Below are 12,691 nucleotides of genomic sequence, written 5' to 3' on the forward strand. Positions count from 1 at the left end.
ATTTAAGTTGTGTATGCTTCTGACACACTGTTTTTCAAAGTGAGTATATTCTATGAGTCATTGTTGTAGAAATATATATTTCCCTATCTGTATCTTAAGAATTTCTCAAGATAAGGGATAATTCTACTGTTTTGAACTTTATACTTTTCACTTTTACAGCATTTCGTAAAGGTTGGCTGTCTACAAATGAGTTTATTTCATCTTTGAACATCTTTTCTAAAACTGAAGCATGCAAGTTTATTTTTTAGGATATACTAAGAAATGCAGTATCTTTTTTTCTCCCTCCCAAGTAAATTTAAAAATTAATTCCATTTTTAAGTCAAGCTTATTTTCTGCACAGTACTAGCACTTGGCAATGTACAGAAAACTCCAGAAATATCATTCCCTTTCCTTAAAGATTGCTGTATGGTCCTGATACAGCCCTGGAGGTCCATATGGGTGAAAAGCCCAGAAGTCACCTGAGCTGAAAGCACTCCCAAGGAGTTTGGTTTTGTTTGGGTTTGTTCTAGGTATGGTCCCAGGGATCCCAGATCAAACCAGGCCCCTGGGCCTATCCTAGAACCAACCTAAACTCGCGCATCATTCCTGGAACATCAAGAGTGTGAAGACTGAAGAGAACCTGAGGCTGACTAAACATCCTGCGTTCACCAAAACTCACTTTTCTTTGTATGTGTGCCAACAGTTAGCAAAAATTGGTTGATTAATCCTTCTAAAATTAGAGGAATAACAGTGGATAGCAAGATAAAGTCTACCAGACTTTGATATTATAGTAAAATTTATCACAGTAGAAATATGGTATGTAATATGGTTATTAATTGCTGGTAGGAGAATTGTTATTGTAACTTACCAGATCTTTGTCTCTATTTTATGATTAGACAATTTAGCCATGAAAAAAATTTCTCCCCCAAATCCCTGGTTCTGTTTTTCTCACTTTCTACTCAACAATATAACAGTCTCATTGAATTGTGCATAGTTTCTGAAAGGCATTTGGTCTTTGCCCTGTAACTCCAATGCTAAATAATTTTAAACGTTTGTTTCTGGAGACCAATGCCTTTTTCTTTTAATCTTCTTGAATCCACTATATCACTTCGAGCTTGCTTTTTAGGTTCAGGTCTGGGAAGAACCTTAGCATCATTTGTAGACAGTCCTTTGTCAGATTCATTGTAAGCTACATTTCAGAATCTGCTCTGGTTGATGGAAACAAGCTAGAGTGGTAGAGTGGAAATGGATCAATACTTCACAGATTGCTAAAGTATTTTGCAGAATAAGGCTTTTAGTAAATTTATTTTTGTACCCTGCTGCTCTGGCGTTTTAAAAGATTCTGACCTACTTGATTCATCATACCGTCTCACATCATAACTATGACATTGCTAATTTATTTAATTTGAGGACAGGCTTTCTGAAGAGGCATGAAAAGACCCCAAATCCACAGGTTATGCTAGACAATGGAAATGTATACTTTGGTAATACTGACATTTAATTGGATTTAGACTATGTTTGAAATAATTACAGACAATCAGACAATTTCACTCCCACCTGTGAAAAGAGCCCCAAACTGTGCTATTCCTTCAGGCCTTGTCACCAGAAAAATTGCATCAATGAGTTACCCTTTAAAATAGGACTGTGAGGTTGAGGCCCATTCTGAAGAATTCAACTCTGGGATTAATACTGTTCTACATTCATCACATAGATGATTCATCCCATCGATTCTATTATTTTTGCCTTTTAAATCATACTGTGTTTACCCTTCTCAATATTTTCCTGTTTGCATAAATCAAACACTATACATGTTAGTATATGTGTATTTTGTGGATATAACAATAGACTGGATCGAGAGATCTTTGGATTTTGATTCCTTTTAATGTCAAATGATTTAAATGCATTTACTGTCTTGTAAATTCACTCAATTTATGCCTCAATTTGTCAGATTCATTTTTTTTCTAATGAACTATATTGGAATTAAATAGATGAGCCTTCTATCAATATCTTCCAAAACTTATGACATTTTGCATTCACTCAAGCATGAAAATGTTCTGACATCAGCAGTCTTGTATCTGTGCAGTAATCTGTGAGCATAGGTAACTATTTCTTGACATAGCCTGAAATGTATGAATCCATATATGTTTATGTACAGTAAGTGTTCTCGGTATTTGGAGAGCATCTACATTCTCTCAACATTGTGTAATACTGAACACAGGAAGGTATGAACTGTCTTACAAAGTTCAGGCTTGTTTACATAGTAAGTTTCTAAAGTCAGTCTTCATTTAATTCATTAATTAATTAATTCATTTCTTAATTTAAAACTGGGGTGTTAGCCTGTTCTCCCAGAGATATTTTAATTTTTACCTTTGACTACTTATATTTTATGTAGAACTGTACATTTCCTACCCACCTGAAGAGTTGAGGTTATAACCTTTCCCGTCAGTACTTTCTTTGATCACTTGATGTATTTTTCATATCAAATTTCTAAAGGATTTTTACAAGAACAAACAGGTTTGTATATGTCTGTATTATTGTTCCTCCTAAGCTTAACAAGTCTCTAATAAAATTTGTACTGCTTAGTGTCTTCCGTGTGTATGCTTTTTTTACTCTGGTGTTTGCAACATGAATTAACCAAAAGGTAAAAATTCCTTTTCCTTTTGTCTCCATTTTTTCTTCTATTACAGTATTTTCCAGAATCTGTTAACATACTGACAAAAGACAGCAGTGTTTTTAGCAAAGCTGTGATTCATTAGTCTAAGTTTGTTTGGTCATAAAAGTGCCTCACATGATAATTTATCAGAGTGAAAACAGCAGATGAATTTTAAAAGCTCCATTTTCACCCTTCTCAGTGACTGTCAGCAATTGTATACATTCTAATCAGGTCATATTTGTTGACTTATATGACCTCCCTGACAGAAAAAGCATACTGAATCCAGAAGACCATTAATGTCCAATGGACCATATTTTGTCCTATGTAATTGAATGAATTACTAGTTTGAGTCATTCTAAGCTTGGCTAGTCGGGAACATTCATGGTAACTCCAGAATGGCACTGCAGACTGAGTGCTAGTTAAAAAGAAAGTGGCCTTCCTTGAACTGAACTTTTATTTACTTGTTTGTTTTACTATTACAAAAAATACGTAACAAAAATGTTCTATATGAAAATGCACACGACCTGATTTTTATATTGTGGAAAAGCAAGGCAGTACGGACAGGGGACATGTGGAAGCAATTCATTTCTTCCAGTTGAACACCCCCATTTATTTTCTTCATATTCCACCATTCCAGTAACGTTTGTTGCCCACTACCTGCCACCTCCATACATTCATCTACCACAAGATTCATAAAGGGATTGAATCCCCACCCCCCCACACACACAATATTGGGCCCGTCCACTACCATTTAATTTTAGTGATAATTTATTGTTTGTAAATTTTCTCAACCCTTGAGGGTAAGCTTAGCTCATGGTGTCCTGTCAGCAAGCTCAAAGATGCCTCAGATGGATGGGGTCTGAAATTTTAAATAGGTTAGCTACCTCTTTCCAGAGAAGATTTGAAGCAAGACACAAGCATTCATAAAGGCAATTCTTGAAATGTGGCCCTTGCCTGGGATTTACTAATTGAAAGTGTGAGAAAGTTGAGTATGTATAGTTACTCTACTGGATCCTGAAGTCCTTGGGTAGGAAATGTCCTGTGTAATAATCACTCCTTGTCTTCACAATTTGCTTTTGAAGGTCTTTAGCCGATGTGCTATAACCATTGAAAATAAAGTTGGCAAATACTAATTTTCCCCGAATGTACATCTGTAAAAATTAATATAGAACATTTTCAGAATCTATTCATATGAAAATCAGTCCTACTTCTTTTTTCTCAGCTTGTTTTGTTTTTAATTTTAAGTAAGCTTTATGTCCCACATGGGGCTTGAGCTCATGACCCCAGATCAAGAATCATGCTCTACAAACAGGCACTTCTTTGAAGAAAGAGGTTAAATGTGTCCCTATGAGAAAATGTTTACATTTATATACAAAATAATATTGGGCATCAAACATGTTCCTAGAACTTGATTATATTGTTTGAAGGTAGGAAACAGGCTCAGTTTTTTCACTCCAAGCTGGACACCTGGAGTGTCAGGGCCAGTATCCTCCCCAGCTGTGAAAGCTTTCACATCAGCTGCCGGCAGATTCATTTCATTTTACAGCCAAACTAGGACAGTACAGAGCGCTTGAGCAGACTTGGATTACGGACAAAACTACTATAAAACTCAGGCAAATCATTTAACCACATCAAGGTACAGTTTCCTCTGTTTAAAAACAAATTATGAATTGGACTCGACCTCTAAAATTCTCTTCTGGGGCTATAATTCTCAGATTCTCTATTTTTTAATGAAGAGTTACAACTCCGGGTGGCTCAGCGGTTTAGCTCCACCTTCAGCCCAGGGCCTGATCCAGGGGTCCTGGGATCGAGTCCCACGTCAGGCTCCCTGCATGGAGCCTGCTTCTCCCTCTGCCTGTGTCTCTGCCTCTCTCTGTGTCTCTCATGAATAAATAAAATCTTAAAAAAAAAAAAAAAAAAAGTTACAACTCTATGTAAAGCCAAGTTTGTCATTCTACTCCAGGATGAAAGGGACTATGTTTATGGCACAGGTGAGCAGCCTAAGAAATAAGATTAAGAGGATGAAAAGGCGGGGGGGTGGGGGGTGCACCTCGTGGTTCAGTTGGTTAAGCAGCTGCCTTCAGCTCAGGACATGATTTTAGGGTTCTGGGATCGAAAGCCTCATCAGGCTCCCTGCGCAACACGGAGCTTGCTTCTCCCTCTCCCTCTGCCCGCCCCCAGCCCACTCCTGCATGTGCCTCTCAAATAAATAAAATCTTAAGGGAAAAAAAAAAAGGTGGTAGGGGTGGAAGATGGTAGTTAAGTATAGCTGGTTCCAGCTAAGAATTAAGTATTTTTTTACATCTTTTTTAAAAAAGATTTTTATTTATTTGTTGGAAAGACAAAAGCACAAGCAGGGGTAGCGGCAGGGAGAGGGAGAAGCAGGCTCCCCGCAGAGCAGGGAGCCGCATTTAGGGCTCCATCCCAGAAGTCTGGGATCATGACCCGAGCCGAAGCAGACTTTGCTTCATCATTTCTAATCAGTGATGAGACGCAAATATGAGTAAAGATTTTTGTGAAGAGGTAGGATTTCCGGAATGGCAGCATGAGGACTAATGTAAATCTGCTCCTCCATAAAAGAAACAAAATGATGGCAAGAATCATCAAAATCAACTTTTTCAGAACTCTAGACATTAGCAAAAGGCTCACAATGATTTGAAGATCACTTATTAAAATAAAAAACAACTGTTGAACCTCAGTAAGAACAGGGGCTTTGTGAACTTAGTAGATGACCTCTCAGTAGAGAGGCAGAGACACACCACCACGCTAACTGAGCAGACTTCAGTGATGGAACTATACAGGGAATAGAGACTTTGAAGACTTAGTCAAGGGATGTCACTAAACACAAACAAACAAACAGCAATAACAACAAATAGCAACAAAAACAAAGTCCGGGGAGGAGAGTAGAGTCTGATATTCAGAGTTGTCACAACAGATTATGCCTACTTAACAGTCCTCATTGTATATTCTTGTCTTCTAGGTCTTAGATTAATTGACCACATAAATGTCGGTTTACTTCCAGGCTCTCTATGCTGTCCTATTGATCTATGTGTCTATTTTTGTGCCAGTGCCATACTGTTTTGGTCACTACAGCTTTGTAGAATATCTTGAAATCTGTGACTCGTGATATCTTCAACTTTGTTTTTCCTTTTCAGGATTGCTTTGGCTATTTGGGGCCTTCTGTGGTTCCATGCAAAATTTTAGTATTATTCTCTAGTTTTGTGTAACAACGGAGTATCACACAGCCATAAGAAGGGATAAGAATGTGTCATCTGAGAGGACCCTAGATGGACCTAGAGGGCATTATGCTAAGTGAGCTTAACCAACTGAGCTGCCCAGGCACCCCTCAGCAACAGAAGAATCTATGTCTTGTTTCATATCTTGTTCCTTGATCTGAAACTCTTTATTCTTTAGTACATGCTGGCTATTAGCCATGATGCCACTTACTTATCTTGCCTAAACTTAGAAGGTGAAGCTATGACACATTGGTCATGAGAGCTAATGACATAATTACTATACAAAATACATGGTATACTGAGATCTGAAGAATTAACAGTGATAATCCCTTTAACTGGGACGTAGGGTGACTCAGGTTTTTTTCACCTAAAATACTTGTATAATAGGAAATACTTGTATAATAGGGGAAAAGAGTATAATTTAAGAAATTGGTAAGTTGAAGGTGTGTAGGATTTCGCAGTTAGTTTGGACTTCTATTCATATATAAGAAGAAAGTTTATCATTCTGTGTGTATCCAAGCCATCTCCTCTTAGGCTAACCCTGGGGCCTAGAGAAAAGGAGACAAGGCTGCAGTGTTCAGTTCTTGCAAAAATAATGAGAATACAGAAGAATGTTGGATTGGAAAAAACAAAAACATTATATTTTTATGTACAGAGGCCAGGGTAGGATCAGACCTGGTACCAAAATTGAAATTTTTTTTCTTTTCTTTTTTGTTTTTTAAATTTTTCTTACTGAAATTGTATTGAGTCAAAGTGCAGTTGAAACTCAAAACCTGGAATAATCTAATCCAGAGGTGCCGAGCATTTTATCAAATAAGGACTCCTGGTACTTTTCCCATGGGTACCACATTTTGAAGAATTTTTTAATCTATCACATAGTCTATATTAACTAAAACACTATAAGATGTACCCTCTGTCTTGTATTTTAACTCACCAAGGCTATAATGGCCATTCAGTTTGAGTGTGTGCCACATGCCAGGCACTGTTCTCAGTGCTAAGGAGAGAGCAGTGGACAAGGTTTCTGCCCTCAGTGAATCCTATAGGGGAGAGCCAGACGATGTATCAGGAGTTGGGGGGTGTTAAATACTATACAGAAAACAAAGCCAAGGAAGAGGGATATAGAGGATGCCAAGTACTTCTTTGTACAGGGCAGTCATTTCCCCCAGAGGCCACTGTCCTCAATGTTTAGGTTCCTTATTACTCATCAGAAGATTGGTGTGAGACTCTTTTTGCAAAAGCCCTTTATAAACTAAGAAGATATTATTATCTAGTGGGATCCAGGCTGTCCCACTTAACCTGGTTGTGGTGACAGCTTAAGTGCTTTTTTTTTTTTTTTAAAAGATTGTATATTCATGAAAGACACAGAGAGAGAGGCAGAGACATAGACAGAGGGAGAAGGAGGCTCCTCACAGGAAGCCTGATGTGGGACTCAATCCCAGGACCTCAGGATCACACCCTGAGCCGAAGGCAGACGTTCAACCACTGAGCCATCCAGAGGTCCCGAACTTAAGTGTTTAAACCACACTGATTATACTATCGCTCCAGCAATTGAATGGAACAGAATGGAAAGACTTGTCCAAACAACTCAAATCAAGCAAACAGTCCGTGATTTGTTGTCTCAAACTAAATATACTAGCCTTGGGGTAACCAAATATTGACCTAATGACTAAAAGAAAGCAGAGATTCTAACTACCCTCTAACGCAGTCACCACTTAATGAACCTGCCCAAGATGCCTCCAGATGGCAACTCTTTCATTTAAGTAGAGACCAGATGAGGGATACGTGTTAGTGGAATAAGGAAACCTCCAAAACACTCTCTCCCAAGAATCCAAAAAAAGTCTCATTTGAAAAAACAAAGAGGAGGCCATTTCCTGTTCTACTTGCCCCGGCTCCTGTATTACATCCTAATGCTGCTAACAGACTCTGCGTTTTTCCCATTTTGGACTCTGAGTCGGGATACCTGGGTTCAAATCTCAGCTCCACCTCTTAGCTGTGTAAACAACTTGAGGTCTCAGTTTCCTTATCTGTTCAATGGAAACATCTATTTTTTTTCTTAAAGATTGTATTTATGTATTCGAGAGAGAGAGAGCACGAGCGAGGGGAGGGGCCAAGGGAGAGGGAGAAGCAGACTCCCCCCTGAGCAGGGAGCTCAACGTAAGGCTCCATCCCAGGATCCCAGGATCATGACCTCAGCTGAAGGCAGATGCTTAACCAACTGAGCCACCCAGGCACCCCAAATGGAAACATTTAACAGAGCATCATCACCTCATGGGATTGTTACCAGGATTCAGGGAATTAGTTATGTGAAAAGGTTACGATTCACAGCTGGTATTCTTTTCCCTTGGGTCTCCAGTATCTATCTATATCTCTCTCTCTCCATCTCTCTCTCTCTCTCTCTCTCTCTCTTTCTCTTTCTCTTTCTCTTTCTCTTTTTCTTTCTCTTTCTTTCTCTTTCTCTTTCCTGGGAAATTCCTACCTTATAGAAATGCCTGGGTCTTGCCAAAAGCTGGGGCAAGACTTGACTGATAAATGAAAGGGGCAAAGCAAAGTAAAAATGGGTTTGGCATTTCTGATGGGAGGAATGGTGAGTGTTCATTCACTCAGTCAAATAGTATTTATTGAAAATCCTTTTTTTCCTTTAGGTTTATTTAGGGATGCCTGGGTGGCTCAGTGGTTAAGCGCCTGCCTTTGGCCCAGGGCGTGATCCTGGAGTCCCAGGATCGAGTCCCGCATCGGGGTCCCTGCATGGAGCCTGCTTCTCCCTCTGCCTGTGTCTCTGCCCCCCTCTCTCTCTGTCTCTCATGAATAAATAAATAAATCTTTTTTTTTTTTTTTTTTAAGATCCAGGGACTGGGATCACAACCCGAGGGGAAGGCAGACACTCAACCGCTGAGCCACCCAGGCATCCCAGTATTTACTGAAAATCTACTTGGGGCTCCTGGCTGGCTTGTTGATAGAACATGTGACTTTGATCTCAGGGTTGTAAGTTTGAACCCCATGTTGGTTGTAGAGCTTCCTTAAAAATTAAACCTTGGAGCCCTTGGCCAGCTCAGTAGGTTGAGCATCCGACTCAGTTTCAGCTCAGGTCATGCTCTCAGGGTCGTGGGATCGAGCCCTGCAGCCAGCTCTGTGCTCAGCACGGAGTCTGCTTGTCCTTCTCCCTCTGCTGCTCCCCACCGCAATCTGCTTGCACACATGCTCTCTCAAATAAATAGATAAAATCTTTAAAGTAAATAAATAAAATAGAACCTTAAAAAAATGAAGTATTTTTCTAGGCACTGGGATACAGGAATGAACAAGACAAAGTCTCTGCCCTCACTGGGGGGGCAGGGGGGATCAGATAATAAACCAGTAGATGGATGAGATGCCACGTAAGTGATAAGTGCCAAATAAAGAAGTAAGGGATGGAGAGTGAAAGGGGCTCTTTTAGACACAGTGGAAAGGGCAGGCCACAGAGGGTGTAGCCTTTGCCTATGATCTGATTATGTGAGAGAATAAACTGTGCAACTCTCTGGAGAACAACCAGAGAAGAGAGCATCACGTGTAAAGGCTCAAGGGGTAGCAAGGAGACCAGGGTGGCTGAGCAGGTGGGAGGTGGAAAGAGGCAGGGCCAGATGACATGAAGTGTGTGGCCCACAGAAAAGATCCGGGATTTTACCTCAAGGGTGATGAGTGCCCAGGAGAGGGTTCTCAGCAGACAAGTGCTGTAATCTGACATAGGTTTTATAAAGATGACTCTAGTCGCTATGGAGGACAGACAGTAGAGGTGCAAGGGCAGACGCAGACACAATCAGGAGCCCTCGTGAAAGAGGGTGCTGCCTGGTGCGGTGGGGTGGGTTGAACGGCGGGCGTGTTAGGAAGGTAGAGGCTTCAGGATCGGCAGGAGGATTTCCAGGAGGGTATGCAAAAAGAGAAGTCCAGATTTATTTCAGCATTTTTGGTCTCAGTACAGTGAGCAAGGGTCATTTCCTGAAATGAAGAAATGGGGAGGGACAGGTTTTGGAGAAAAAAATGAAGAGTTCTGTTGGGGAAAGTTAAATCAAATCACAGTACCTGTGAAGTGCTCCGGTGAGAGAGTGAAGTAGCGCATCGGACCGGGAAGGCACGCGGAGTTCAGGGGAGACCCTGTCCGTGGGGATGCTCACGTCGGGGTCACTAGCAGATGGAAGGTTTCTAAAGCCACTGGATGGTAGGACTGGGTGGGAGGTTCTAGAGCAGGTGCAAATGGAAAAGAAAGCAGATGTGAGATGAGCTACCCTCATCTCTTCCTAGAGGCCAAGAGAAATGCCTGCTCGTCACCCTGGTCGCATATAAAAATCACTCTAGGGTCTATTGAAAAATACTCAGGCTCCCCCTAGACCTACTGAATGAGGCTCTCGGCGGCACAAGGTCGGTATTTCTGAAAGAGCTCCACAGCTGGACGGTCAGGTTTGGGGACTACTGCCCTAGTAAAAAGTAAGGTAACGAGGGAAGGAAAGGCTGTGGTTCAGGCAGTACTAAAAAAATAGAGAAGGAGAAGCGCCTGGGTGGCTCAGTCGGTGAAGAGGCCAACTCTTGGTTTCAGCTCAGGTCATGATCTCAGGGTCCTGGGATGGAGCCCCCAGCAGGCTCTGTGCTCAGCACAGTCTGCTAAAGTTTCTCCTTCTACCCCTCCCCACATGCTGCTCATGTGTTCTCTCTCTCTCTCTAATAGATAAATCTTAAAAAAAAAAAAAAAAAATAGAGAGATCCCTGGGTGGCGCAGTGGTTTAGCGCCTGCCTTTGGCCCAGGGCGTGCGTGATCCTGGAGACCCGGGATCGAATCCCACGTCAGGCTCCCGGTGCATGGAGCCTGCTTCTCCCTCTGCCTATGTCTCTGCCCCACCCCTCTCTCTCTCTGTGACTATCATAAATAAATAAAAATTTAAAAAAATAGAGTAGGGGCTCAACATAGCTAAGGCATCCGTTAAACCCTTTACGTCTACACACACACACCACCATCACTAATCAAAAGCTTAAATGTCAGCTCCATACCCATGTTTGAGTGTAACTCCCTCTCCTCAAAATAAGAACTTCATATTTTTTGGTTTAGCAATAGTCTTTAAATACTTTTCTAATTTAAACATACATTCTGGGATGCCTGGGTGGCTCACCAGTTAAGTGCCTGCCTTCGGCCTCTGCCTGTGTCTCTACCTCTCTCTCTCTCTCTCTCTCTCTCTCTCTCTCTCTGTGTGTGTGTGTGTGTGTGTCTCTCATAAATAAATAAATTAAAAATCTTAAAAAAAAAACAACAACAACATACATTCTTATTTGAACATATCATTTCTCATTTGGACAATTAGTCTCACATCAACCCTGTGAGCAACAGGTAAAGATTGCATTTTACTTAAATCTAGCCATTAAATCCAGGCCCTGTTGATATGCTAACTCATCCCACCCTCACAACATCCCAACAGTAGCTGTAGGTGATTTTTCTCCCCAGTTTGTGGATGAGGAAACTGAGGTAAGTCACAAAAATAAGGCATAGACCTAGGATTCGAACTTAGGTTTCTGATCCCAAAGCTTATGTTCTCACTTCATCAAAATTTTGATCACTGCTCTGTCTCATTTTATTTATTTATTCATGAGAGACACACAGAGAGAGGCAGAGAGAGAAGCAGGCTCCATGCAGGGAGCCCAACGTGGGACTCTACCCGGGGACTCCAGGATCATGCCCTGGGGCCCAAGGCAGGCACTAAACCGCTGAGCCACCCAGGGATCCCCACAACTTTTTTTTTAAACTAAACTCTACCCCCAACATGGGGCTCGAAATCACAATCCCAAGATCAGGAGTTGCCCACTCCAGGGGCACTTGGGTGGTACACTTAAGGGTCTAACTCTTGGTTTCAACTCAGTTCGTGATCTCAGGATCATGACTTCAGGGTCATGAGATCAAGCTCCACATTGAGCTCCATGCTTAAGACTCTCCTCTCCCTCTGCCCCTCCCCACCACTCTCTCTTTCTCTTTCAAATAAATAAGTAAATCTTTAAAAAAAAGTTGCCCATTCCACCAGCCGAGCCAGTGAGGCACCCTGTGCATGCAGCCTTATAGGATTAGCCTCCTAGCCAGAAGAGCCTACATTCTAAGTCCTCAGAGTCAAACCAGACATGCTTAAACCAACTGTTTCTATAGATTTTTCTTAGTTTTCACATACTTGAAGTTAACTTTAAAGGTTTCAAAGCCATGTCTTAATGAAGGAGGTGCTAGACTTGGAAAGAAAACAGAATGAAATTTTCAGTTCTTTCCAATTGCCTCATTAGTTGGTTTTTGTCAGGTTAATTCTTTTCTTAAACTTTACACAGTATTTTTTTTTTCCTTAGAGGAGAAATAGGAGCCTATAAAAATGGCTGTAAGTAGTTATGTCTCCGTGGCCCATCTTTCATGGCTCCTCCTGGGTCAGGTGTTAAGACTGAGCTGTTTGTACACTTCTCCCTGTGTGAAGCTTCAGTTCCTCAATTCTCCTTGCCAGTCTCTATATTAACTGGGCAGGGAAATGCAGTGACCGTGTAATTTACTTGGAAGCATAAAGAGCAATTTCATTCTCAATATTTTACCCAAGAAGAGCCCTGACGGAAGGTTACACAGCTTTCCCAACTAGAAGCACCATACAGAGGAAGCAAATTTTCAAGGTCATTCAACTCCCAACAGCTCTGCTTCTCTGTTCATATTACCCACTAGAATCTGGACATGAACATACAAAGACTTTTTGAAAACTGCAACTCATGGCTACCCATGTGATCTCTGGGTGTATTTTGCATGTGGTTGGACAAGTGATTGAAGTTAGGCCAATCAGACTTTATCTCT

At 41.1% G+C, this 12,691-nt stretch overlaps 2 protein-coding genes across 4 annotated transcripts in view; one reads left to right on the forward strand and one right to left on the reverse strand.

Moving 5' to 3' along the window:
* The window catches only part of VEZT (vezatin, adherens junctions transmembrane protein), a 74,102-nt gene extending 71,536 nt beyond the window's left edge, over positions 1-2,566 (forward strand). For all 3 annotated transcript variants that reach the window (XR_007402203.1, XR_007402204.1, XR_007402205.1), the window contains one exon: positions 160-2,566. The gene's annotated coding sequence lies outside the window, so the exon portion shown is untranslated. The remainder of the gene's footprint in view (positions 1-159) is intronic.
* A 1,080-nt stretch (positions 2,567-3,646) lies between these two features.
* LOC112654825 (uncharacterized protein C3orf20 homolog) overlaps positions 3,647-12,691 on the reverse strand; it is a 107,561-nt gene continuing 98,516 nt past the window's right edge. Inside the window, exons 11-13 of the mRNA XM_049093932.1 lie at positions 9,922-10,077; positions 9,527-9,837; positions 3,647-3,783 (exon numbers count right to left, since the gene is read on the reverse strand). Coding sequence (XP_048949889.1) covers positions 10,010-10,077 — 68 coding nt within the window. The 3' untranslated portion in view covers positions 3,647-3,783; positions 9,527-9,837; positions 9,922-10,009. The remainder of the gene's footprint in view (positions 3,784-9,526; positions 9,838-9,921; positions 10,078-12,691) is intronic.

Source organism: Canis lupus, chromosome 15, assembly GCF_003254725.2.
Source record: "Canis lupus dingo isolate Sandy chromosome 15, ASM325472v2, whole genome shotgun sequence".
Taxonomy (NCBI): domain Eukaryota; kingdom Metazoa; phylum Chordata; class Mammalia; order Carnivora; family Canidae; genus Canis; species Canis lupus.